A 27,985-nucleotide genomic window follows, 5' to 3' on the forward strand; every position below is an offset into this window, starting at 1 on the left:
GCCAGTGTGGAGTCTTGGAGTATTTCCTTTGCAGCTTTTTCTTGTGCTTCTATTAAAAATGTCACTGATAGAGACACCGTGGGGCCAATCAGGGAACAGGAAAGGGAGAGAGGAGTGTGTGTGTGTGGGGGAAGTCAGCCGCTGGAAACACCAGCCTGTGGTAGCATTGGCTGAGGAGGGCGGGAGGACAAATGGCAGGTCGAGGTGGGGGTTAGGGGGTCCTTGGGGAACTGGAGGAGCTGAGGGCCTGTGAGTGACTGACCCCAGCTGGTCAGTGCTTGCAGGGACAAGGGCCCCTGTGGCCAGATCACTGCCTTTGAAGAGAAATCCAGATTGTGTTGTTAAATCTGTGGATTTTTAAATTTTGGTAAATCCAAAAATTCTCTGCCAGAGAGGTGACACGTGAGAGCTGACTTCCCAGGTCAGGAGGTGGCCAGTGTCAGAGGCTGGTCTGAAGCAGTGGGCTGCGGGAATGGGGTGGGTGGGTCACGCACCCCACCTCCTTTAAATTGGGTTCTGCCAGGTCTCCCCTCCCATCCTGTGACCCCGGTTAGGAGGTCTCATAGGCTCCTGTCCCCCTTCAGGTCACCTTGGTCACCACTATTTGTGCTCAGGTATGCAGTCTCACTGTGGTGGGGGTCAGAGCCCCACCCCTGGTCCCCAACCAGCCTTCTCCCTCCTCTTGTGGCCAACACAAGGGGGGAGCTTGGCAGGGGAGAGAGGCCCGGGGCTCTGTGGTGGGGCAGGATGGCACCAGGCCACCGTGGTGGCTGTGGTAGATAGGCAGGGCATGGATATGGGATCTTTGGGGACCTGTGGGGACCTTGTATGTAGGAGCCCTTGCACTTCCCAGCTCCACTCCTTCCGGTGGCCTCTGCCCCCACCTTCTACCAGATGGGGGGTTCTCCCCCTCCCAAGGACACCCTCACCCCACCCAGCGGCCTGCCTGGCAGCCCGGTGGAGCAGAGCCAGCTCCTGTCCTGCAGGCCTCTCTGCCAGGGCGAGAGGGTCTCTGAGCCTCATCACTGGTCTAGGCTGGGGGGTGGGGTGGACGAGGCACCTCCTCCTCACCCCACCCCCAGGCAGAGCACGGCTCCCCTCGGACCCTCCTCTTTCTTGAACATAGTTCTGTGGCTGGCTCAGGCGAGGGCGGGGTCTTGGGTCCGGTCCCATCTTCTGACAGGCTCCGTGATGCTCCCGGGCCCTGAGGATTCTTCCTGGGCGGTGGAAGGGGACCACCAGGGGATCACTCTCCCCCAGGACATGACCAGGTGGGTGTCCCTGTGGCACGGGAACTGGATCGGGTGGCCTAGGGGTGAATACTGGCCAGGTCTGACCAGAGGGCTTGAGACCCTGCTCTCCTAGAACCTTTGGGACAAGCTGAAGTACAAAAGGTAGTGGAAGAAGTAGCCACAGTTGTGTTGGCCCTGAGATTTGGCCTCCCCTGGCCCCTGCCTGTGTGGCGGGTGGAGGCCGGTAGGTCCCACGGGTCCCAGCTTCCCTGCTGAGGAAGTTCTGGGGCCCAGGAACTCTGGGTTCTGAGCTGCTGCTCTGCCCTGGATTCCCACCTGCTTCCCACAGCCCATAAGTGACCCTGAATTCTGTCCCCACCCCTCCCCAGGCCCAGAGGACCCAGCAGAGACCTGTTTGGACGCCCTGTGGAAGGGAAGGCCTGGTAGCTCCCCAAGGTACCACAGGGCTAGCCTCCGCCCCAGGGGCCTGGGGGTTGCTGGTGACAACACACGGGGGCCCTTTGCCTTTTGAATTCCGAGTGGCCGTGGGAACACTCCAAAGGCCTGGCCTCACCTGTGGCTTCCTCCAGGCCACAGAGTTGGAGCCGGGGTGGCGTGTGTTTGCTGCCCCCACTTCCCGCTTGGGCCAGCAGCAACCAGTCTAGGGAGGATGACGATTAATTCACAGAACTGATTACCATCGAGTGACAGTGATGATAATGCCCCTCCCCCACCAGCAAGTCCCCATTGCCTCAGTCATGAGTTCCTCCCAAGCCTGTGAGTGGCAGATAGTCCAGGCAGGGTCACCTGGCCAGGAAGTGGCTAGGACAGACGTCAGCCCAGGCCTGACCACTCTGCCAGGGCCCGTGCTCTTGCCCCACGCCGCCCTGCCTCCCTGTCCTTCCTGTTATCCTGAGCAGGTCTGCGGGGCCTCTCCTCTCTCCTCCCAGGCCCCCAGCAGCTGTGGGGGGGGGCAGCCCAGCATCTGGACCTCATCCCTAGAGCCAGGCCAGGTGCCTGGCTTGTCTCAGCATATCCCGACCCCACCTAGGAGGCCACCTACTGCCACCAGCGCTTTGCGGAGGAGATGAGGTCCCCATTTGCAAGAGGAGGTGTCTGAGTGGAGCCCTGGCCCGGGGCCTGCGCTCACCATCCCCAGCGTCTGCTCTGGTACAGAGTCCCCTGTTGCCACCGACCCTAGCCCCACCGGCAGGCCGTGGGAGCAGCCCCTGGGCGGCGCTCAGTCTGGGTCCCTCTGCAGGGGGTCTCAGGGCCTGTGACACTGGGAGCACTGCCTAGTTCCCCATAGTCACGTTTCACAACTGATGGCGATGGCGCCACTGAGCAGGAAGGGTGAGAAAGAGGCCGTCACCGGAAGCGACCGTGGGGTGGGCAGTGGGGAGGCAGACCAGAGGGACAGAGCTGGGGACCAAAGGACCAGACAGCTGCAGGGCTCTGCCAGCCATCGATGGCGACACCTTGGGGCGTGGGGACCCTGCTCCTCCTGCTCCTGGCCTCAGGTGAGTGTTGGCGCCTCAGCCCCTCCTGCCAAGCCTGGGAGACCCTGTGTTGCGAGAGGCCCAGGGCAGGGAGGGGGAGAGCCGGGGGCTGGCAGGCAGGAAGGGAAGGGGGGGGGTCGGAGCATGCCCCTGCGGAGCCCACCTCACAGCCTCGGGCCTCCTCCAGGCTTGTCCCTCTGGGTGGGTCCGGTGGTCCTGTGGTCATCCTGTGGTCGCAGGCCCCCCTTTGTTCTCCACAGAGCCCTGCAGGTGGGGAAGATGGAGAATGGCCCCATCCCAGCTGGGCTCCCTCCAGGCCTGCTCTGGGACAAGCTGTTCAGCTGGTCTCTGGACTCTGGGCAGGGGGTTGGGGGACACTCTGAATGCAGCTGTCCACCCACTCCTCATGGGCTCACTTTCCCTGCGTCCCAAGTGCCCCAAGGTCCTCAGCGACCTGAGCTGGACCCAGACGCCTCCTGCCCCCGCCTCCTGCCCCTACACACAGACGTGGGCTGGGGAGGTCTCCAGGGGCCTCTTGCTGTCCTCTCTCCCAGGAAGCCCTCCTCCAGCCCCCCGCCCCGGCCTGCTCTGTGTGCCCCCCTTGGCTGCTGGTGTGGTTCAGGCAGAGGGGGCCGGAGGTGCCCCGACCTCAGAGCCCGGGATCCGGGAGCCAGACGCGCTGACCACTCACTGCAGCGGGAGCAAGCAGGGGCCCAGGCTCTGACCAACCTCTCTGGGCTACAAAGCCCCCTCTTCTCTTCAAATGTTGGGAGACCCAGCAACGTGCAAATTTCTGTCTCTGCCTCAAAACAGTGCCCAGTGGCGCTGCCCCTCTGGTGGCCGGGGAGGGCCTGGCCCAGTGCGGGCAGTTAGGCTAACTTAGTGGGGGATGGCTGTCACCGGGCCTCACGAGTGTCCTAGGACCTGGGTCTTCGCCAAAGCCAGACTTTGCTGTTGGGCCTTCAAGGCTCCTCTGATGGTGGCAGGGTCTCTGGGCTTGGGGGAAAGGGCAGCCATCTGAATGACATAAGGAGCTCGGCAGGTTCAAGTCTAGAGGTGAGACTCTGTCCTTTGGGGATGTTGATGGGGCAGTCTCCATTTGCAACTCACTCATTCATTCACTCCGTCATTTACTCATCCATTCATCCGAGAAGCACCAACGGTGCCCTGCGTAGATCCCGTGTTTGTGCCACTTGGTCCCTACTCCCTCGGGGCTCATGGTCCAGCAGACGGACAGGGTGCTTCACCCTGGGTGTGTGCTGGGGACCCGCATGTGGAGGCTGAGGGTGGAGGCTGAGCAGGGGTCAGATGCCTGCTCTGGGGTAATGGAGGGATCCTAAAGGGCCCATTTCCAAGGTGGGGGAGGAGGAGGGGGACAAACACCCGTAGTGGCTCTTCTGAGGACAGGTCTCAGTACCCGAGTCTGAAGGCTAAGGGAGGAAGGTGTCCCCAAGGAAAAGTGAGGCTGGTGAGTGGGAGGGAGGGGCTGGAGGCATGGGAGGAGGCCTGGAGGCCGCCCTGGCCTCCCCTCTCACCTCTGCCCCCTCCCTGGGCCACACAGAGCAGCCTGGGGCAGTGTGGGTGGACCAGGTGGGGCGTCTAGAGGGGTGGGTGGCGTCTCTCCACACTGAGGCCCTTTGGGGGATCTGCTTGTCTGGGCTCAGTGCTTCTGACATGGTAAAACAAGAATCACAAAAAGCTGTTTAACAAGGTTCTTTGAGCTGGGTTCTCACCAAGAGCTTCCGTGGGGACCTCCTGAAATGCACAGTCCCCGAAGGCAGCCGTGTCCCCCCACGCCCTGGGCCTCTCTGCTCCTGCACATTTGTGCGCCTGGGGCAGACGGCAGGGCTGGGCAGAGCTGGGACAGCCAGGAAGGGCGGCTCCCTCCCAAGTCAGCGTCCACTCCCCCTCTCTCCCCTTCTCCCCCTCCTCCCCACCCACCCTTTACTCCAGGGCAGGAAAGGATCCCACCCTGGGCGGCTCTGGAGCACCTGCCTTTCCCGTCCAACAAGGCGTCCTAAAAATCCTCACAGGCTCACACAAGTGGGCAGCTCCTTTATAAGTAATGAAGACAACACCGTCACATAGATCTGATGGTTATACGACCAACTGTAAGATGTCACTTTTTAACCCGTGGTTACTCCTTTCTGCCATGACAGTTACCACGGACTTCTCTTCCCCCATATTTTTTATGACGCATAATAATGATACCCAGTGGTGGGATACGTTGCTACATATTCATACATGCACGGCCACATGTGTCCATACAAGGTGGCCAATATCGTTCCCCATATACTTTTTGTCTTAAAAATAAAAAACCAGGGGCCGGGGTTGTGGCTCAGTGGCAGAGCGCTTGCCTAGCACAGTCCTCATCACCACATAAAAGCAAATACATACAATAAAGGTATTCTGTCCATCTACTACTAAAATAATAATTAATAATAATAAATAAATAAATAAATAAACCCAACCAGTTTAAGTTGAAAGTACTACTGCATGTGATTTTTTAGTTTTTTAATTGTAATACCAGAGAAGGGTGTTTAAAATGATCCCTGCCCACCTCGCCAGACCTGGCTCTGGAAACTGCTCTGGGTGGGCTGGTCTGAAAGATGAAGGTGCCCAGAGCCCAGACCCCCTTCCTGCCCCAGTGTGTGACGCCAATGGCAAAGCCGTCCGTGGAAAGATACCAGCAAATATTTGCGTGGCCAGCAGATACATAGACAGTGGCTGCGACTCCTTCCTAAAACTAGAATGGGACTCTCAAGTTCACCTTTTGGATGGGCAAGAATTTGAAGCTGGGTAAACGTTGGTTTTATGAACAAGTGACCAGATAGCCACTTTTGCCCACTTTTGGTGGGAGTACTTATAGGTGCAGCTTATTTTGAAGAAAAATTCAATAGTACTTAACAATGTTTGCTTATTTATTCATTGGAGATTGAACCCAGGCGCTTGCACCTGCTAAGCATGTATTCTACATCTGGCTTGTTTTTGGTTTGGTTTTGTTGTTGCCATGCTGGGGTTCTTTCTACCACCGAGTTACACACCCAGCCCCCACATATTTAGCAATGCTTAAAAGCACATACATTTTGATCCAGCACTTCCTATGATAGGAATGTTTTTTTTTTTATGAATTCTCAGCACAAGCTGACAAAGGTGCACACTCCAGAATTGTCATGGCAACATTGTTCCAACTTGTAAAAACAGAAAAGGAAAGAAAAACCCCAAACCAAAAACCTAAATACCATCCATGGGGGACTAGGTGAAAAATTGTCTTGCTATCCATAGGATGGAATAGTATGCAACTATATAAAGACTGAGATGAAAAGCTCTTCAAGATATATCACCAAGTGTCCTATTAGTGTAAATTCGTGTAAGTGATCTGTCTATCTTTTTTTCCCACATCTACCCTGACCAATCCTGTGAGGTGGCAGGGGTGCCTCCTTTCACCTTGGAAAGGGAGGGTCAGGGTGGGCGGAGTCCAGCCAGATGCACCATCGCTGTGCAGGAGGAGGCTGGGCTCCAGTCGCCATCACAGACTCCGATGCCCCGCCCACGCAGCCATTCACTCTCTGCATCCCTCCCTTAGGCGAGGGGGCTGTCCCTGAAGAGCCACGCGACTTCTGCCAGGGGCTGGACATCCAGGACCAGTACGACCGCTTCTACTTGAACCGCACCGGGGAGTGCTTTGCCAGGTGCCTGCAGCTGGGGAATGTCTCCTGCAATCCCGGGAAGCTGGAGAGGTGAGGCCTGGGGGCGGGGCTGTTCTGTGGGGGAGGGGAAGGATAGGACCTGGGACGTCTGTCTCCAAAGGTGCGGCTCCACCTCCGCCTCCACCTGGTTACGTAACACCCGCATTCCCCGGGACGCAGCCCCCACCCCTGACGATTCCTCTCTGCCTCTGCTAGGTCATGGGTCCTCCTGACCTAAGGGATGCAGAAAGGAATGGGTCTCTATCCTTGGCAGTCGTAGAGGGACGGACATGAACGTGAACCCCACTGATGGTGACTCCAGTGTGTGACCCAAGGGTGGACAGGTGCCAGGTAGTCCAAAGGGGGAAAGTCTGCCAGGCCTTTGTAGAAAGGGCAAGCGAGGCAGGGTTTTGAAGAGTTCGTAGGAGTTTTGTGATTAGACCCATCAATGGCGGGCGATCAGACTTTCAGATTATGGGGAAAGACTACAGGATTTTGAGCTGCCAAGCACAAAGTTCTAGGGATGGAGGCGACGATGACAAGAGGGACAGGCAGGGGAACAGGATGGGAAATAAAAGCAAGGACCAAGGAGGAAGGGGCTGTGTAAGCCGGTCCGACCTGGGGAAGCAGGCAGGTGCCAACTGTCAAGCCCCCAAAGAGTGTAGACGACTTTGCACTTTGGAAACCGTGACTAGGGCTGGGGGGCGGCTCGGTGGTAGAGCCCTTGCCTAGCGGGTGCGAGGCCCTGGGGTCCACCCAGCCCCGCATCAGGGTGGACACCAGCAAAGGCTGAACCAAGACCTAAGCCACCAGGCAAGCTGTGCCGGACAGGTGGCCCCGGGTGAGATCAGCAGAAAGGAGCGGGAGTGAGCTGGGGGAGCGGGGGGGGGGGGGGGGGGGGGGGGGGCCTCAGAGCGCACCTTCAAGAGCCCTCTCCCCAGGTACCCTGCCTCTCTCCACCCGTCGTCCCTCCAAATACCCCCGGAAGGGCCCTGCGTCCAGCCGGGGCTCGACAATTACTCCTTGAAGGAATGAATGAAAACTTGGTGCTCTCAGGCTCACTGTTGGGACAGCAGCCTGATGGAACTGCATTCCTTTGGTGGCCTGAAAAACGGTCCCATCTCCACCCGCAGCTGCTTCTGTAGCTTCGGAAGGACGTGAGGGAGGGGCCTCGTGTGACCCAGGCCGGACTGAGACCACCAGAGCTCAAAAGTGGCACTGGCCTTTGGACGGGTTAGCTCTCAGTTTCCCCAGCTGTAAAATGGGACCAAAATAGCACCTCATCCTAGAACGACTGTGAGCCTGAATGTATAACCCAAACATGTCAGCTGTCCCCGTGTCCCCCGTCAGCCCTGTCCTTCTATTGCTGGTCCAAAGCGTTTGCTGCTGGTGCTCTCCTGCCTTCTTCAGGGGTTATCATGGAGCTCAGAGGATCAGATAATGCGGGTAAGAACGACGAGGGAAGAGTAGGAACTCAACGGGTGTTAGTGTTATTTATGTCAATGGTCTTCCTCATCATAAAATATGTCTTCATCACAAAATATTTGGAAAATAGGTGCAGAAAGGAACATGAAAAAAAATTCCCTTGATCTCACCATCCGGGGGCAGCGATCATTTTAAGTGGTATAATTCTTTTTAGCTTCTTATGTCACACCCGACTCCCGACTCATTTATCCAGTCTTCCTTGTGGATGGCCTATACGAAGAGCGTGGCTATGAGCATTCCTGGTGGCGTATGTTGTCGAATGCCTGTGTTTCTGGAAGGTATTTTCCTAGGCAGAGTGGGTCAGAGGATAGACGTAGGACCCACCTACTAAATTTAGTAGAAACTGCAAAGCAGTTTTCCAAAAGGGTTGAGCCAAATTTCACTCCTACCAGCAGCTTAGGAGAGTTCCAGATGCGTTGCAGCCTTGTCGACACTTGGTATGGTCTGCCTTTTCACTTGAGCCATGTGGCAGGTTCAGAGTGCAGCTCATAATAATCGACAGCTCCTTGATGACGTTCGAGGTCCCCACCTGTCACGTGCTCGCTTGGCATCTTGATATCCTCTTGGCAGAGCGCCCCTTTTAAGCCTCTTGCTCATTGTTCTGTGAAGTTGTTTGAACTATTCTTTTTGATTTGGGGGGATTCTTCACATGTTCTTGATACTTGTCTTTACACATACACGCACGGGAATCATAGTCTGTCTCCTTGGGGGTTACCTTTTTCTCTCGGTGCTGTCTTGACTAAGCCCAGAAGTTCTTCATTTTGTTATAGGGCGGGTTGTCAAGTTTTAGCTGTCTTGTTTACGGAGTTCTCACCCATCCCTAGCCCAGGAAGAGGCCCTCCTATCCTTCTAAGAGCTGTATGGAATATCTTTCCCATTTATGTCTACAGTCCCCTACAGGAAAATAACAGACTGCGGAAGCTCTGCTCGGCTTCACAGAGGGTTTTGGTTTTGCCGGCAGCACTCAGACGGTGCAGTTCAGAGCTATGAAAATTGTCTCAAGGACATATTATCCGTGTATTTAAGGCTCTGTGGGAGCCTGGGTCGTTTTCCGTGTTGTTTTTGTTTGAATACCGAGGATTTAACCCAGGGGCACTGAGCCACCGAGCCACATCCCAAGCCCCTTTTTTATATTTCATTTTGAGACAGGGTCTTGCTAAGATGCTTAGAGCCTTGCTGAGGCTGGCTTTGAACTTGCGATCCTGGTGCCTCAGCCTCTCAAGCCGCTGGGAGTGAACATTTTTTGGAACGTGTTCTTTCTCTTGGGCCAATACCTAAGAAGCGGGTGCTCCGTCACAGATGGGCATGTGGCTTGTCTTAGTAAGCACTGCCGTAGTTTCTGTGGTGGGTGTATCACCTTCACTCCTTCCAGTCACGTGTGAGCGCACCAGCTACGCACATCTTTGCGATGCTTGGTATCATCCATCTTCTAAATCCTAGCCCCTGCCGAGTAAATATACTTGTGTATCATTTGCTTCTGTTAATTTTGATAGATTAATTGGGATATATATCCCACACCATCTACACAGGTCAATGATTGTTAGTGCATTTGCACAGAGTGTGGACTCGTCACCACAGCTGCTTAGAACACCTCCCCCCTGTCCACCCAGGTACCCTTGTATCTCTTTGCCATAAAGTCCAGCCCCCGTTCCCAGCCACGGTCAACCAGTGATCTATTTCCTGTCTGATATTTGCCTTTTTTGGGCATTTTATCTCAAGAGATCCATACAACAGGTGGTCTTTTGGGTTTAGCTACTTTCTCTTGGCATGCATCGAGTTCCAATCATATTTCTAGCATATGCTAATATACATATCATATAGGTCTATGACATTGAGTGTATTCATTCACCAATTGATGGGCACATGGCTCGAGTTCAGTTCTGGGTTATTTTGAATAACGTTGCCATGAAGGTTGGAACTCAAGTCTTTGTGGATATGTTTTCCCTTGCGGGGTGGGGTAGACACTAAGGAAGGGAATTGCTGGGCTATGCGGTTAAGCATGTTTTGCGTCCTGAAAGACTGCCAAGCTGTTTCTCAAAGTGGCTGCCTCCTTTGCATTCGCTTCAAGAACATAAGAAGGCTCTGGTTTCAGTACACACCTGAATTCCCCCGAGTGTCTTCAGGGGTAGCCATTCCAGTGCACGTGCTGTGAGGTTGTGCTGCGGTTTTAATTTGCATTCATAAATGAGGAATGAAGCTGAGCTGCTCTTCATGAGCTTATTAGTCCTTTGTAGATTCTCTCTGGTGAAAGGAGTATTTAATTTTTCCCCCTTTTTATTGATTCGCCTTCTTACTATTAACAATCTCATTATTATTAATAAGTCCTTTATCAGATGTGTGATTCGCAAATATTTTTCTACCAGTGTGGGTCTTCTTCGTTTTCTTAATGCCGTCTGTTGCAGATCAAAAGCGTTTTTTTTGATGAAACCCAATTTAAATTTGCATATGCGTGCTTGATATCATATCAAAGAAATATTCACCTAGCCCAAGGTTACACAGATTTTTCTCCTGAGTTTTCCTCTACAAGGGTCTGGTTTTAGCTCTTACAATTGGGTTATCCATTTATAATTAATTTTTGTGCACAATTCAAGACAAATGCCTAACTTTATGATGTGATCATTATTACCGTAATTACCATTTTTGCATTTGGATAGCCAGTTCTTTCATCAAAGAACTGGATGGAAGACAAAGGGTGGTCTGTCCTTTGTCCATTGAATTGCTTTGGAGAGGCATTTCATGGGAGGCTAAATAGAAGGTTCTGGTACATCTTCCAATTGAGTTAGTAAACCACATCCCTGGAAGAACTGGAGGGGTTACTGCCACCATCCAAGACCTGACAGAAGCAGGGATGTGACATCGCCCTGCTCAACTCCCCATGGGTCAGGTGGCCTTCAAGAAGGACCAAGGGGCAAGGATGAACTTCCTCAGGGGGTCAGCCACCTGCAGCTGCCCGTGAGTGTGCCAGCTCCAGCACACGAACCCAGCCCTGGCAATGGGCATACAGCAAACACATGCCTAATGCTTTTTCTCCATTCCAATCTTCAGTAAACAGTTTACTGTAATCTTGCAGCGCCAACTGTATACGCCACAGTGATTACCTGGACTCTCCCAGTTCTCCTGCTCTCTGTCAAGAGTTCACAGAGACCTTCTTCATCTTGACGTTCTGCAGGCTCCTCTCCGAGCTCCCCCTGGTGTGCTGAGTAGATCCGATGAGGCGCGTTTGCGTGTTGGGTTCTTCCCCACATTGGGCCTGTCTTACCAACATAAGCAGAGTGAAGGCCAAAGACTCGTCTTTTACCTTGAGGGGACCTGTTCACATTCACTGAGTCGATGGGACCCTGACTTCATTCCTAGGTATCTGCCTAAAAGGAAGGAAAACATATGTCCCCAGAGACTGGAATTCAGATGTCCGTGGGGACATTATGCATAAGAACCGCCGTGACAATCCTTAATGTGCCTCAGGAAGACATCCAGGATAGGAGAGAAACCCCACAAGAGTGCGGGGCCTATGCCTCAGAGAATTTTCTGGACATTTGGAGGCCTGGAGAATGTGAGGAGAGCCCTTCAAAGTAAAAGATACGTTTTTGAATCTCGTAGCACTTATTTTGAAAAAAGGGCGCAATGTGAAAAAAATACATCTGAAGTAAACCAGGGGAAATCCAAGTAGCTGTATTCATATCAAAGAAGGTGATACTTCAGTGAGTGCCAATGTTATAATTAATAATTTAAACCGGTTGGGTATGGTGGTGCATGCCAGTGATCCCAGAGGCTTATAAAGCTGAGGCAGGAGGATCACGAGTTCAAAGCCAGCCTCAGCTACTTAGCGAGGCCTTAAGCAACTCAGAGAGACCTTGTCTCTAGATAAAACATAAAAAGGGCTGGGGATGTGGCTCAATGGGTAAGCACCCCTGGATTCAATCCCCGGCATGAAAATAATTATAACAATAACAATATTTAATCATACATCTATGCTTTAAACTTTTTTTTAATTTATTTTTCAGTTTTCGGCGGACACAACATCTTTGTTGGTATGTGGTGCTGAGGATCGAACCCGGGCCACACGCATGCCAGGCGAGCGCGCTACCGCTTGAGCCACATCCCCAGCCCTCTATGCTTTAAACTTTTAAATATGTATCCCATTTCACAACTAAAATAATATTTTAAAATGGGCTGATGTTGTGATTTAGGATCTTTAAAATGGAGAGCACTCTTCAATAATTAGGAGGGACATGAGAATAGAAATAAATATTTTATACTTATGGATCCTGGAGAGTTTGTGGCACATCTGGAGACCGTGCACACACACACACACACACACACACACACACACACACACTCTTCAGGAAGTGCAGCCAGGGAGAGAGAGACAGAGAGAGAGAGATCTATGTGTCAAAGATTTCCTTGGGGTCCAAGGCTTATTCAAGCATTTCTGCAGGGGAGTTATTGGCGGGGTTAAAGGAAATAGGCGTGAATTCTAGTAGGTCATGCAGGACTGGGATGTGGTCATTGTGCACGTCCGCATGGTTCATTTGGGGGATGTGGGTCACTGGCGCCAGTCAAGTGTGATGTTTCTGGCTGTCCCAGAGGGAAGTGGTCACTAAGAGACAGTTGTACAAGGTGGATAACTGGATTGAGCACATGGATGAACTGGAGGAGCTGGAGAGCAGGAAACTGTGTCAAGGGCGAGGCCTGCTTCTGCTAAGAGAAAGTCCAGTGGATATTCAAAATGTATGTTTAGGCTGGGCACAGGGGACACACCTGTAATATCACGGCTCGGGGGCTGAGGCAGGAGGATCTCAAGTCCAAAGCCAGCCTCAGCATATTAGCCAGGCTCTAAGCAACTTAGCCAGACCCTGTCTCAAAACTAAAAAGGGCTGGGGATGTGGCTCAGTGGTTAGGTGCCCCTGGTTTAAAAAAAAAAAAAGATATGCTGAGGCCACATAAAATTATAAGAATTCCTACACCTGAGAGTCAGATCAGAAAATTGTCCTCAGGAGTGAATCGGGTTGTTTTGCAAAGCAAAGGAATTATGAAAGTGCATGAATTTAATATATGTGTGTGTGGTGTGTATGTGTGTGTGTGTGTATATATATATATATTTATGTATAAATATAAACACATATATTCATACATGTATATGTATATGTATATATAATTGAATACATGTGAATATATATTGTGAATTGAATATATATGTATATGATTCAGTGTTTTATTTGGCAACAAAATTACGATACTTCTACAATTTGTTATTTTATTTGATTGCCATAAAAGTCACGATACTTCTTTGTCTAGATATTTTAAAGGTAAGTGAAAGCTAGGATCAATTGGTGTAGCTCAATCAATGGGTTTGGACCATCTATCTGGCTGGCTGCTTTTCTCATGCCTTTTCCACCAAAGCATCTGTGCATATATTTGCATGGTTTGCCATTTCTGTTGCACAGTATATTTTCTGTAGTCTCTGGGTTTTTTGTTTGTTTGTTTGTTTGTTTTGCTCTTCATAACAGCGACTGTTCAAGAATGATGGCAAAATAAAAGGCTCCCTTTTTTCCTCCATGGTTACTCCTTTCCAGAACTTTCATCTGGTCATATCTCCACTCCTCCCCGTTATGTCCCATTACTACCTCAGCCTTCCCCTGCTCAGAATTTCTAGAACAGGCTGGCAGGAGCTCTGGGGACTCCCTGCCTAGGAAAAGGATCCTGGTGCACGGTGAGATTTCAGCACCACGGAGAGCGCCACTGGGTGGCCCTGGCAAAACAAATGCCAGTTAATTGCTGTTTTAATGGTTCCAACACCAGCTCTGTTCCCAGGCGGTTCCCATGCAGCTCAGTTCTCAAAAACCAAATTTCTCTCTGTTGAGTTAGTACTCAAGCAGTGTGCTGATGTGCCTGGGGGAGATTTCTCCAAATAACTAGAAGGTCAATAAGCACCCGTGAAAAGATGCTCAACATATACTGGTCATTAGAGAAGTGAAAATCAAAACTATGAGACACCATGAGCCTTTTATTTAGCCCATGAGAATGGCAAAAATTAAAAATAAAATGAAACAAAAATGAAAGATTTTAAGCGTTGGCAAGGATGTGGGGAAACTGGGGCCCTCGTATGTTGTTAGGCAACTACAAAATGGCGCAACTGTTGTGGAAAATGGTTTGGCAGCTTCTCGAGAGGTTAGATGTAGAATTACCACGTCCCCTAGCAATTCTATTCCCGTGTAAAGATTGAAAACAAATCTTTAGGCAAAAGTTTGCACGTGTATTTTCGTAATTTTGCCCACTGGCCAAAAAGTGGGAAAGATCCAAAGGTCCATCAATGGGTAACCAAAATATGGTACATCCATACAACGAAAGGATATTGATTCATAAAAGGGAATAAGATAATGATGATGATTCTACATGCATTAACCTTGACAACACCACACGAAGAAGCCAGATGCCAAAGACCACCTCCTGTATGGTTCTGTTTGCCTGAACAATTCAGAATTGGCAGACCTCTAGAGGCAGGAAGGCAAATTTAACAGTTGCCAGGGGCTGAGGGGGGAGAGTGACTGCTTAATGGATATGGGACTTCCTTTTGAGATAATAAAATGTTCCGGAACTAGATAGTGGGGACAGTCCCACACGTTTTGAATGTCCTTATTTCTACTGAATCGTGCACTTTAAGATGGCAAATTCTGTTATTTGTATTTTATCACAGAAAAGATTAAAAAAAAAAAAGAGGGACCCCTAGCTGGAATCCCCCAGGACTGACCTGGTTATTCCCAAGCCACCCGTCGTCCCCCGCAGTGACCCCAGCGTCTTTGGTGTTCTGGGTCCGATGAGTGGGTGACTCAGCCTGCAGGCTCCTACTTCCCCCAACCCTGGCCCTTTGCAGATACTGGCTACACTACGAGTTCTACCTGGTGGAGAAGAATTTGGAGGACAAGGTGGATATGCCCTTTGTGAAGGCTTTGGTCCAGAACTTCAGCACCGACACCTCGGAAGATCTGCTTTTCTCTCTGAAACCCGCTCAGGTGACGAGCTCTCCCGAGCCCCTTGGCTGGCCTTGGCCCTGTTGTCCTTGGGCACACAGTTAAAGATTCTGAGAGAGCCATGTCCAGTGCCATGTGCCCGTGAGAGCCTCACCCTCCCGGGTTCCATTCAGTAGAACTTTCCTGCCTCGTGAACGGGGGCTAGTGAGTTAACCAGTGCGTTACCTGGACGAGTGGACCTAGTACTAGACAGTCTAGGGCGGTGGGAGGAGACCTCTGGGAGATCACTGAATGGAGAGTCCAGAGAACAGTGTCTGGTACTGGCCTTCCCACTTCTTCCCTGGATGTCCCCAGAAGTCCCTCTCCCTCTCTGGGCCCCAGAATCCTCATCAGTAGGATGAATTCTCAAGCTCCTCCAAGTCTAAAATCCCCGTGAGCTCTGCTGCCCAGGGAACACATTTAAAACCAGGGAGGACACACTTGGCAGCAGAAGGGCTACATGGGCAGGGGCATGTCTCAAATTCCAGCTCTGGGAGCTGGGGCTGGGGCTTAGTGGTGGAGCGCTTGCCTAGCATGTGTGGGGTGCTGGGTTCGATTCTCAGCACCACATGAAAATAAATAAATAAAATAAAGGGCCATTAACAAATAAAAAATTTTGAAGAACATCCCAGCTCTGCCATTAAGATCATGAGGAGATGACTTTACTGAGCCTCAGTTTCCCTATCGGTAAAATGATGAAGAGCTGCCACTCTCTGTGCCATTGGAGGAGCAAGCCCACCCTGGTAAAGTTGGGGCTCCCAGGCCAGCAGCCTGCCCAGGGGATGGATTTGATGGTGAAGAACCAGGCAGCTGGGCAGGCTGGTTATCCCTGAGGGAATTTTGGTTCTTTTGGAGAAAGGGGAAGAGGGTCTTTCTCCACCCTTGATTATGTCACTCACCTCTGCCTGGCATGGTCCTTTCAATTATGTCTGGACTGAGAACGAGAAAACGGGGACTTTCGTTCCAGCTCTTAGCTCCTCTATTCCAATGCGCCTGGGATGCTGCTGAGGCAGGGACCAGCGGGGAGCGGGCTGCAGGCCCCCCGGGGGGTCAGGGAGATCAGGGAATGAACAGAGTGGGCTTTGCGATCACCCATGGGGTTTATTCTCATGTTCTGAGCATCCTTCGTTTTTAAACAACCTGCTGTTGGGCTGGAAGGATTTCATTCAGTGAATGTGTGTGTCCTGCCCCTCTGCCCTCGTGTCCCTTGCTGACCTTCCTTCCTGGTGGCCTGATTCTTTCCACTTATTCCTGAGTCTGAAGCCAGACACGGTCACCATGGAGCCATGTGGGAGCACGGGGCTGTTAGGTCCCAGCCCACGGCTCTCAACTGCTGGCCTTCCCCCTCCTTGCAAACTGAGGCCGCCCAGGGGTCTTCTCTCAGGAGCTACCTTCAGCCTGGCAGGTGGCCATGTGGCAGGTGGTTTTTTCCTATAGTGGGGACCCTGGGGCTGTACAGGTGTCATTGACTGTTCGGGGCCCATGGCCTGTGAGGAGCAGAGCCCGGCCTAAGCCCAGTGTCCTGCCCCTCGGGGGTGGTGGTCTGTAAGTGCTGCCCCTCTGCCCAGCGCGCCTCAGTCTCCCTTCCAGCTGGGGCAATGGCGGACCTGCATGGGGGCTGGAGTGCTGGCCTGTGATTGCAGATTCCGAGGCAGGTGATGATGGGCGAGGACAAGCCCCCTGACAGAGTCCGACTTCCCAGGAGCTTTTTCGCCTCCCTGCCGGGCAGCAGGTCAGCAGTCCGGTTGGCCATATCTGTTCTGGACATCGGTGCTGGGGACCTCTTCAAGGTGAGGATTCAGGTTCAATGCTGGGTTCTCCGTGGTCCCATGCACCAGCCTGGGCCTGGCTGGAGACCTTGGGGTTGGGGGGAGGGAGGTGCCCAGCCCTGAGAGTGTCTCCAGAGTAGCCAGGTCATCCAGAGCCATTTCTAGGGGGCACGGACTGCAGCCTCCACCGCCCCATAATCAGCAACCCTTGACTTGAATACGAGACCAGCGTGCTCACGTGCCCTTGCACAAACACGCGAGTCCTTTTCTATTTCTGTACACACACAATTGTACCACTCACATGTGACCATAGTCAATGAACAGAGGAGCTCACACTCTTGCAAGTGGGAACCCAGTGTGTGTGCCCGGAGGCGCGTGGCCACTTGTGTACAGACGTGGGGTCTCCTGGGTGTGGGTGCTCAGCCACCTGAAGACACCCACTGCCCTGGTTTCTCGGCTGATCTTAGCCCTGTGACCCCCGGGGTAACAGGACAGAGGAGCTCGGGCCCACAGCAGAGGGCTCTCGCTCGGGTACAGGGCTTTGCGATCAGCTGGTCTGGGGCACCGGGCCTCAGACTTTGCCCCCAGGCAAGGGCCCCAGGTCCTGGAGGTTCCCAGATCTCCAGGGGGGGTGGGGCGATCCCTGCTGCAGCCTGGCCTCCCCCTCCCCCTCCAGGGCCCCCAGCTTCGCCTGGAAGATGGCAGCAGTGTGTTGAACAACCACATGGTGGGCTTGAGCGTGGGTCGCACCCCTGTCACCAGGCTGCCAGAGCCTCTGGAGATCACCTTCTCCCACCAGCGTCAGCCCCCGGTGAGTCCCTACCTGGGGCCTGGCGTCACTATCAGGCAGTAGGGCGGGTGGGCACACACAGGCACCGGGGCTCTGTGCAGACACACGTGGGACCATCTGCCCGAGAGAAGCCATTAGGGACATACACACAATTGTGCCAGAGACACCTGGCACTTCCGTGCTCACAGCAGGGCACGTGAGGACCAGGCCAGCCGCCTGCATGCCCATGGCTTCCCACACCCGCCCACACCGCGCTCCCTAAAGGCGCAGGTGCAGACGCACAGACCCTCTGCCCACCGCCCCAGGCCATCTTTGTGTCCCTCACTTATCGGTCCAGGCACACCAAGGTGCAGGCCACTTTCCTATGCAACCCACAGGGTGACTTTTCCCTTAATGCACCCCAGGTTAGGCCTGGGGACGGTGTCATCTCCCCGCCACTCCACCCAGCCCACCCCCCCTAGCCTCTTTCCTCTCTCCTGACTTCCACCCTCTGGCTTCAGAACGCGACCCTCACCTGCGTGTTCTGGGATGTGAACAAAGGTAAGGCCTGGAGGACCCTCTCTGGGGTGACAGAGGGAGACTGTGGGCTCCCACGGGGGGGGGAGGCAAGTCCCACCCTCAGGGGCCTCCCTTCCCTTCCTCTGGGTCCCCTCTCCTCCCCTCCAGGGCCTGCTGGGGACTGGGACTCCAGGGGCTGCTCCACCGAGCTCGGAGCTGAGAGGACTGTCTGCCACTGTGACCACCTGACCTTCTTCGCCTTGCTGTTGGTAAAGCCCACTCCACTGTGACCCCCGCGGTCCTGCCCCAGGGAGGGGCTTCCTGACAGGGCCGGGGCTTTGGGGGAGCGTGGACCTGCTCTTATGTCGTCCTTGTCATCCGCAGAGGCCCGTCTTGGACCGGGCCACTGTGCAGGTCCTCACTCACATCTCCCAGGCCGGCTGTGGAGTCTCCATGATCTTCCTGGCCTTCACCGTTGTCCTCTATCTTACCCTGAGGTGGGTGGCCCCAGCCCACCCCACACCTCCCTCCCGCCCTCCAGGGGGGCAGCAGGGTAGAGCCCTCACCGCTCCTCAGTCTCCTTGCCCACGAAGCAGGGTGGAGGTTGAAGTGTGCAAGTGGCAGCAGCTCAGATTGGCTTAACAAACCATGAGAAGGCAGACGTGGTTCACATGTGTGGGCTTCAGGCAGGGTTAGATCCAGAGGCTCAAAAGAGGTCCCCAGGTCTTGGTCTTTTGTAAAAACATATTTTATTTTGAAACAATTATAGACTAACTGGAAATTGCAAAAATAGCACAGAGTCCATAGTTCCTCCCCACAGCGTTCCCCCCGATGGTGACATCTTATGAAACTAGAGAGTGTCCGAGCCAGGAAGGTGACGGTGGGTCGCAGATCTCCTCCCACTTTAATCATCTTAAACAACACACACGGGTACGCGGGCAGGAGCGGCAGGACCTGTTCCCAAATGAAACACCGTGGCTCCCTGTTCAAACTTTATTCAGCTGCTAGGACGGGGTCAGGAGAGCAGTAACCAAGCCCGGGGCCTGTGTGACTCCAGGCCCTGCCGAGGTCACCTGCCCTTGGAACTGGCCGCTCCCGCCGTCGACCCTGTGCCTACACCAGAGCCGTCTCACTGGTCCACTGTGGTCAGGGGCTGGAGGGCGCTCGCTGGCCAGGCCGGGCTACACACCTGCTCCTGAGTTGGAGCGGACAGGACCAGCCGCCAGCTCCCTCACACGCCATGGATGAGTGTGCAGAAGGGAAGGGTGTTCTGAGGGACATGCCCCCTCATGCCCCCTCCAGGCAGCCCCGGGCTCCCATCCCTCAGGCAAGAGTCCTTTTTTGGGGGGGGTGGGTACTGGGGATTAAACTCAGGGGCACTCAACCGCTGAGCCACACCCCCAGCCCTGCTTTGTATTTTATTTAGAGACAGGGGTCTCACGGAGTTGCTTAGGGCCTCGCTTTTGCTGAGGCTGGTTCTGAACTTGCGATCCTCCTGCCTCAGCCTTCGGAGCCCCTGGGATTACAGGTGTGGGCCACGGCTCCCAGTGGCAAGAGTCCTTTTGGATCTGATTTGCCAGGAATTCAGAGGGAGGTCTCCATAGTGGGGGGAAGGCGAGCCCTGCAAAGAAGCACCGAGCAGGGAGGCTGAGGCCAGGCTCCGTGACTCTGTGAAAGTCCCTGTCCCTCTATGAGCCTGTCTTCCTACTACCCCTGTTCACCCACATGCTACTCACCCGACAAAGAACCCTGGGCCCCTTTTGGCCCTGAGCCAGGACTACGTCTATGGTGCAGGGAGGGGAGAGGAGAACGTTTCGCTGTGTGGCTGGAAACGTCCCATCAGCCTGGGCTCAGGTCAGGAGAGTGTGGAGACAGCTCCCCAGAAGGAAATGTCCCCGGGGAGCTTGGGAGGAGAACAGGAGTCGGGGAACCCCCTGGGTGGAGCTGAGGAGCAGGAAGGGCTTTGAGAACAGACCTGGGCATGGCCGAGTCTGGGAGGCGCAGGAAAGCAAACTGCGCTCAGGGGACGGCAAGTTATGCAGCTGGTTGAAGCCCAGAGTCCAGGGATGAGGCTGGCAGACTCCTTGGGCCACAGCAGGGCTCCTGAACTTGAACCTGAGGGTACTCACCTCTGGCTGCTGGCAGAGATGGACACGGGAGCTGACCACGAGGCTCAGAGCCCCGGGCTGTCGGGGAGGAACCCAGATGGTGGGGTGGACAGGCCTGGGTGGCCCCAGGGAGCGGCAGCCCCCAGGGCCTCTCACTGGTCCTTCTGGCCCCAGGTTCTCCCTGCAGAGATTCAAGTCCGACGATGCCCCCAAGATCCACGTGGCCCTGAGCAGTAGCTTGTTCCTCCTGAATCTGGCCTTCCTGGTCAGCGTGGGCAGCGGCTCGGCGGGGTCCCGTGCTGCATGCTGGATCCGGGGAGCCATCTTCCACTACTTCCTGCTCTGCACCTTCACCTGGATGGGCCTGGAAGCCTTCCACCTCTACCTCCTCGTCATCAAGGTCTTCAACACCTACTTCGGCCATTACTACCTGAAGCTGAGCCTGGTGGGCTGGGGTAGGTGCTGCGTGGAGGGGGACAGAGAGGGGGGCAGCCTTGGGGAGAGGGAAGGGTGTTCCCGCTCCCCCAGGACTGGAGGGGATTTGGAGGAGGACATGCCAAGGGAGCCCGGAAGTGCCACACCTCCTGCTCTTGTGCCCAGGCCTGCCCGCCCTCATGGTCATTGGCACCGGAAGTGCCAACAGCTATGGCCTTTACACCATCCGCGACCAGGAGAACCGCACCTCTCTGGAGCTGTGAGTGGTGGCTGTCGGGAGACGGGTGATAAGGAGCCTCTAGCGTCACCATATTCATGCTCTGGGGAGGTGGGGGGGGGGATCCTAGGAAATCAGACGGAGAACGTCAAGCCTAGAAGGATCCTCAGGTCCAGCTGGCTCGTGGCACAGGGGAAACTGAAATCTGCAGAAAGGAAGTGAAATGGGAGAGGGGGCTTCCTCAGGAAGGGAGAGGGAGACCTGGGCCAGGAGGCAGGATGTCCTCTTCTGCCCAGGGCCACCACCAGCCACCATGGTGACACCCTTCCCAAGCCTGGATCTCAGCCTGGTGAGTGCAGGGCCTGCTGGATTTCAGCCCCTGCCTGACCCTCATCCAGGTGCCCTCATGCAGGGCATGACCTGCCCAACCTTTCCCAGCATCCCTGGGTCCAGTCAGCCTCTGCCCCCGACTGCTGTGAGTGTGACCCTGGGAAAACCTGTCCTCACTGGGACCCCCAGTCTCTTCTTCTGTACCCTGGGGCAGCTGATGGACATACCCTTCAGGCCTTTAGCCCTATGGTGCAGGGAGCAGTGGAACTGGCTGAGCCTCTGGACTTCTACCCAGTGATCTCCAGAGAAGCCCTGGCTTCTTGCTCTGTGCTGAGAGGGGTTGGGGCAGCCTTGGACCTGTCCACAGGGCTCCAAATGCAGGGTCCTCAGAAGCCAAATAAGTCATATAAGTGCACATGGTGGCCACGGGGCTCTGCAGTGGAGGGGGAGTCCCCTGTCCATCTAAGGGTCTGCCAATCATTATCCTCCAGGGAGGACGTCCACAGGGCAGCCTATGAGTGGTTTTATAGGAGAAGCAAAATTCTGGGTGTTTATGCCCAACTGGCTACAAATTCATACTCTTTACAACATGACGTGGAGCAAGTGGAACAGGCCTTTGGAGTTGGTCTGGCCCTTTTGTACCATGATCTAAAGAAACACCAAGCTGAGCTGGGCCCTGTGGCCTGTAATCCCAGCGACCCAGGAGGCTGAGGCAGGAAGATTACAAGGTCAAGGCCAGCCACAGCAACGTAGTGAGGCCCTAAGCAACTTAAGGAGACCCTGTCTCAAATAAAAAAAAAAAAAAATTAGAAAGGGCCGGGGATGTGGCTCAGTGGTGAAGCACCCCTGGGTTTAATCCCCGGTACCCAAACAATAAATAAATAAAATAAAGAGATGCAAGGGGGAGCCCGTGGAGGCCCCGTACCCCGCCGAAGAGCGGGGTGTGGAAGGTGGAGGTGGGGGGAGGTGTCTTCCAGGTCACAGAAGGTCAGCAGGGGCAGGAGTCCTGGGGCTGGCTGGCCAGGCCCACCTCCCCCAGTCCCAGTGGCCATCCACTTCCTCCAGGTGCTGGTTCCAGAAAGAGCCTGCCCTCTACGCCACCGTCCACGGTTACTTCCTCATCACCTTCCTCTTTGGTGCCGTGGTGCTGGCCCTGGTGGCCTGGAAGCTCTTCACCCTGAGCAGTGTCACAGCGGGCAAGGAGCAGGGGCAGAGGTGGAAGGCCGTCCTCACCGTCCTGGGCCTCTCAAGCCTGGTGGGTGTGACCTGGGGGCTGGCTGTCCTCACGCCCCTGGGTCTGTCCACCATCTATATCTTCGCCCTCTTCAACTCCCTGCAAGGTGAGACTCCTGGGCCGCTGTCCTGTCTGCACCCGGAGGTGCTGGGAGTCGGGGACAGGATGGTCTGTGAAACAGGATTGCTCTCTGGCTTTAAATATCCAGGGCTCTCTTACAATCAGAGCTTCAAGGGTGGCTGACTTCATGGGACCTGCCACCAGGATCAGGAAAGCCACCCCAATCAAAGCAGAGGCTGTCCCCATCTTTTCTCCGGAGCCTGGTGTTGTCGGTCACTTAGCATTTGTGGAAACTCCTTCATTCTCCTCTCTCTGCTTGCCTGTCACTACCCATGGCCCCAAATGGCTGTCCCACATGGCCCACCTCGACCCTGTGTGACCTTCGGAGACAGGTGACCATCTCAGGTCCAATCAACTGTGAAAGGAGGGCAAGGTCATGTGATTTGGGGTCTACATGACAGGGCAGGTCACGTGTCTGTAAGGAGGAGCTGTCAGATGGGAAGAAAGCGATTGCTATGTGAACTAATGGCCCTGGCGGGGTCCTCCCTCTGAGACCCCTGCCAAGGAGGAGAAGCCCAGGCGATGGATTACACTTTCTTTCCCACACCTGATCTCTTCGCTCCTCAGTTTCCAGTTATTCGTGCACACAGCTCAAAGGGCACCATGCTTCACCCTTTCCAGGGGCGTCACTAGGAACCCAGTCGTCCCAGATGCCATGGGTGCAAACCTGTGAGACCAGGGCTGGCTCCCGGTACCCCCAGGAGACCATGTGGCATGGCCCCACCTGGATTCAATCCCAGTTTCACTCACCTCTGGGCAGGTCATTCAATGCCTCTGATCCTCGTTCATCTCTAAAGTCAGGAGAGTCTCGGCACTTTCTCGACAGATTTCATGTTGAATAACTCTGATCTTGTCTGTGAGACAACAGATCTTCAATATGTGGGAACTGTATCAACAGCAATAGCAATGATGACTTGAGAGCCATCTGAGGATAGACCCAGTTGAAGAATCATTGAGTCCATCTCTGGAAAATTCTAGAGGTTAAGAGTTAGGGAGAGATACATCTTGAAATTATAAATTGTGCCATTATTCTTGCAGAAATTAAGCCTGCATGCCTCACTCTACTGAGTTCAATTTCAATTGAGTATGAGTTATTTGGGATTTCTCTCTTCCTCCCAAACACTTCAGGCATTTTAATTGCCATTGAGTCCTCTAAATTTTATAATTACTGTGCAGTATTTTTGTTACAAATTCCTTTAAAACCCAAAGTCTTTGTTTCTCATTCAATTTTCCATACCCACATCTTCCTTCTTCTTGCTGAAGCGCATCCTGTAGTAATCCTTTAGAGAAGGATGGTAGGAGATCCCACTGCAGTGGGTTTGTGTGTCTGACAATTCTTTTTATTTTGCTCTTTCTTTTCTGTGCTGGGTTTTTTTTTTTTTTCTTTGTTTGCCTGTTTTGTTTTGTTCATTTCAAGATCCTTGTTTTTTCATTTCCAAGATTTCTGTTTGCTTCTTTTTCAGGAATAGGTTTCATTTTTGCCTGATATTTTCATGAGTCCTTGAAGGTTTAAAAAGGGAGCCCTTCTGCCCTGGGCAGCCACCAGCCCAGGCTGGCCTGTCCCCTGCAGCCCAGGCTCACCAAGTCTCTCTCCCTGTAACAGGTGTCTTCATCTTCTGCTGGTTTGCCATCCTCTACCTCCCGGGCCAGATCTCCACGCCTTCTTCCTCGGGGGGCACCGCCCGGCTGGACCAGGCCCCCTCTGTGTCCCATGAGTAGGCGGCCGCGGCCCTGCACCCAGACTCACCTCCCGTCTGCTGTGTGCCCTCGGCAGCTGCTGCGGATGCTTCCTCTTTACGGCGCGGCTGAAGAGGAAACGGGTTGGATCCTGTGGCCTCAAAGGTCCCATCCAGATATGCCCACAGATCCGAGAGTCCCCAGATGCAGATGTGCAGGGGATTTAGGCCCTCCCGTCCCGAGACCACCCCCGCCCCCAAGAGCAAAGAGCACACCTTCACCGGCCGCCCGGCCTCTGTCCACCTCTGCTGTCGCTGGGTCCTGACCCCAGAGAGTGGGCTGTGGCAGGGCAGCATGTGGAATGAGCCCGGCCTCCCTGCTCCTCCCTGTGTGACTGCCCCCCCCACTCTGCTTTGGTCCTGGTGAGGGGCATTCGGGAGGTCATTGTCCCCTGGCCACTGGGGGAGTCGTGGACTGGAGGTCTGTTTTAGGGGCGGGTCAGTCCTCCAGCCGCCTGTCCTGGGCCCATCCTCCATGCAGGGGACGGCCAGCCCTCCAGGCCGTCCCTCCCCCTCGGTGACTGCCTGGTGGGTGGCCTCAGATCTGCTGTCACTGTGGGGCGGGGGTCACGGGTCCCGGCTCCCCACAGCTATTCATTCAGTGTGTGGGACTCAGGAGAGGGCAGAGGGATGGCGGGGCAGAGGTGGGCATTTCTGAGAGTCTGAGCTCCCAAGGGCAGGACCAGGACAGCCTGGCTCCTCCATCAGCCCAGCTGAGCACAGGGCGGGGCCCGTGTTGAGCCAAATATCGGCACCAGTAAGATCTCAATAAATCTTTGTGGGCTGAACAAATGGGTGTATTTGCAGGGCTCTGAGCCGGGGGCGCTTCAGGCCAGACCTGGGTTGGGCCAGTCACTTCCCGTAGCTGGTTCTCCATTTCCTAGCCTTGGGCTGGCCTCGTAGGAAGCCCAGGTGGCAGAGTAACCGAGGCGGAGGGACTCGAGGGACGGGCTGATGCACACAGAGAACAGAGGCAGAGGTGGCCCTGGAGAGACGGCAGCCAGGAGAGACCAGGCTCACCCTGACTCTCCCCTCTGGCCCTGCCCAGCCTCCAGCTGGGCTCCTGCAGGTGGGGAGTCATTGTCACTGTCATGACCAGATGCTCACCGCAGCCCCCCCGAGCTGCGGGCTCTGACCCCCTCCCCCACCAGCAGCCGGGGTCCACCCGAGGGGCCTCCTGGCTTCTTGTCCAACCCAGCAGACAGACAGACCGCCAGAGACAGGAAGGCGGGTCACTTGACGCCAGCCACCCTGCTCCTGGGAAGGAAGTCCTGGGGCGTGGACACGGGGTCAGCTGGACCACAGTGTGTTTTGGAGGACACGTTGGGGCTTATCTTCGGGGATGTCTGTGTCTGGTGGTGAAGGTCTCGTAACCTGAGTGTCCTGGGAAACAGCCGCTCTGAGTATTTCCGTCCAGGGCTTAAATTCTGCCTCTGCTGTGTGACCCCGGCATGTCACCTGGCCTCTCTGAGCCTGAGTCTCCCCAGCATAAAATGGGGCTCCTGAATGCTGGGGGGCAAAGTAAAGTTCCCAGCAGCAACCGGCTCCCCCCTCCCGAGTCCCTCCTTTGACTTAAAGAAAGATCCGTCAGAGGCCCAGGGAAGACCTGTGACCCGCCCAGCTAAGCCCCTCCACAGGCGAGGCCCAAGCCAGGGCTGGCCTCTCTGGTTGCTGACCCTTCCCCAGGATGGACGTTCCCTGGGTTCCAGAACTGTCACCTGGCCCCACCCTGAGCTTCAAGGGGAACCTTGAGCAGCCGAAACCTCAGGCGAGCTGCTGGGAGGGGACCAACCAAACCAGAGCGGGCTTCCTGGTACAGGCCCCCTCCTCCTGGCCCGCAACGCAGGGGGCGCAGGGGACCATGACCTGAGACGGTGACCGCAAGGACTGCCAGCGCCGGTCCCTGTGGCCCAGCAGGAACGTGGGTCTGAGCACCTGCTGCCCGTGGTCATGGTGGGCCGCAGGGAGGGTCCCTCCGCCCTGGCTTGTCGCCTAGTTCTGCATTCTGCCCGAGTTTCTTCGTTCCCGATCTATTTTTTCATTATCGTACAACAAACCTGCAGAAAACAAGAAGGCGATTTATTTACTCTGTGCCGTCAGAGCGACGACTGAAGACGAGAAGCTGTTGATTCAATGCAAGTCCAGAGGCGATTCCATTTGATCTTATTCTTTATAGAGTCTCCGAAAATTCATTCTAGAAATTTTTATGATGATCTATGAAAAACTTCAAATCGCTGAGTCTGCCTGACTGAAAGAGGGCACGGGAGGAAGACTTGACCTCCAGACGTGACGGTGTTCGGAGGCCAAAGTGACAAGGCCAACCTGGAGACCTGTGGGGACAGGAGGGAAGACAAGCGGAAAAACACAGAGTGCTCAGTGGCACCCCCCGGAGGACTTCACACACAGCCAAGATGGCACGGTCAACAGGAGTCGGTGGATCAATAAAAAAAAAAAAATCAAGACAAGATCCCTGCTGACCCCTTCCGTGCAGGTGGACTCCAGGTGGAGTAAAGTCTAGGGGAGGGTGAAACGTGAACGTCAGTGTAGGAAAATATTTTTGTGACCTAGGGAGGGGCAAGGAACGACTTCCCAGAGAAAAATTCGCCAAGCATCAGACCCCAAACGGATACATTTCATTGCTTTAAAATTGAGGTTTTCTCCCGGGTACAGGGGCACACACCTGTAATCCCAGTGGCCAGGGAGGCTGAGGAAGGAGGATCGAGAATTCAAAGCCAGCCTCAGCAAAGTAGCAAGGCTCTAAGCAACTCAGTGTGAGACCCTGTCTCTAAATAAAAAATAAAAAGGGCTGGGGATGTGGCTCAGTGTTTAAATGGCCCTGGGTTCTATCCTCAGTACCAGAAAAAAAAAAAAAAGAAAAGAAAAGAAAAGAAAAAGAAAAATTGAGGTTTTTCTGTTGAATGAAGGATACCCGGGCCAATGTTATCAGGTGACAGAATGGGGGATGGTATTCGAAACATGTGAAACCAAGGACTGACAACTGGGAGTCTTGCAAACCAAACCACCAACACTTCCCTAATAGAGAAAAACGGGCTGAGGTTTTCAAAACTGAACCCTGATGAGTTAGGACAGAAGGCTCGCTTCAGATCACCACCCCTCGGCCGCATGTTACAGTGACAGTGGGAGCTCGTGTCCCTGTTTAACTGGCAAACACCAGAAACCTAGACAAGGCCAGCTGGCGAGGTGGGGGACCAGGATCCCCAGGCACCACAGAGGCAGGAGGGTCCGGGGAGCGTGGCCGCCGACAGAGAAGCCACCGTGGCTGGAGGGTCCTGCTCCCGGGACTTATCCCAGAGAAAGGTTCTCAAGGGGGAGAAGGGACACCACCCACGATGTGTGCAGCATCGTCCATGTGGCCCAGCCCATGGCTGGAGTTGTCCCCAAAGCACAGACAACAGAATTCCACTAAGGGACAGTCCGGAGGTAGGGCTGGTGCCTTTCCAAAGACAGAAGCACTCAGGTCAGGGTGACATTTACCAGGGGACTGCTATGATTTGAGAAAGGACAGAGGGTCCTCCAAGGGTCCCCACTGTGGGGAATTCAGAGGGTGGGAATTTAATTGACCATGGTGTCTAGAGGCAGGGACTGTGAAAGTGATTAGGATTCCATAGGATCACCAGGTGAGGTCCCCAGGATGGCATTCTGGTGGCTTGCCCTCCCAGATTTTGAAGTGCGATGCCCTTGGCCATCTTGGGATTCTGCCTTTGTGACAGCTGTTCACGACACGTGAGCCCTTGAACCTCCAGAGCTGTGAGAGAAATAAACCCCTTTTCTTTATAAAATTGCCAGCCCCAGGTACTTCATCACAGCGACACCTC

The 27,985-nt window shown here is 54.3% G+C and overlaps 1 protein-coding gene across 2 annotated transcripts; it reads left to right on the top strand.

Moving 5' to 3' along the window:
- Positions 1-2,512: 2,512 nt before the first annotated feature.
- On the top strand, positions 2,513-27,947 carry Adgrg3 (adhesion G protein-coupled receptor G3). 2 transcript variants are annotated; one of them, XM_078032388.1, is made up of 12 exons: positions 2,513-2,752; positions 6,318-6,471; positions 14,777-14,915; positions 16,556-16,702; positions 17,358-17,492; positions 17,972-18,011; positions 18,138-18,238; positions 18,354-18,466; positions 20,252-20,532; positions 20,678-20,771; positions 22,125-22,314; positions 24,017-27,947. In XM_078032388.1, the coding sequence occupies exons 1-12, from the start codon at positions 2,701-2,703 to the stop codon at positions 24,413-24,415; spliced, it is 1,845 nt and encodes a 614-aa protein (XP_077888514.1). In that variant the 5' UTR covers positions 2,513-2,700; the 3' UTR covers positions 24,416-27,947. The 2 variants fall into 2 exon arrangements, with proteins under 2 accessions (XP_077888514.1, XP_021576450.3); XM_021720775.3 differs by having other exon boundaries at positions 22,125-22,399; positions 24,017-24,257.
- The last annotated feature ends 38 nt before the right edge of the window (positions 27,948-27,985 follow it).

The sequence above is a fragment of the Ictidomys tridecemlineatus genome, chromosome 15, assembly GCF_052094955.1.
Source record: "Ictidomys tridecemlineatus isolate mIctTri1 chromosome 15, mIctTri1.hap1, whole genome shotgun sequence".
Classification (NCBI taxonomy): domain Eukaryota; kingdom Metazoa; phylum Chordata; class Mammalia; order Rodentia; family Sciuridae; genus Ictidomys; species Ictidomys tridecemlineatus.

Coding starts and splice junctions, on each gene's coding strand:
- Adgrg3 (XM_078032388.1), top strand. CDS start 2,701: ATGGCGACACCTTGGGGCGTGGGGACCCTGCTCCTCCTGCTCCTGGCC. Junction 18,012..18,137: donor GTTCTGGGATGTGAACAAAG/GTAAGGCCTGGA, acceptor CCTCCCCTCCAG/GGCCTGCTGGGGACTGGGAC. Junction 18,239..18,353: donor CCTTCTTCGCCTTGCTGTTG/GTAAAGCCCACT, acceptor TGTCATCCGCAG/AGGCCCGTCTTGGACCGGGC.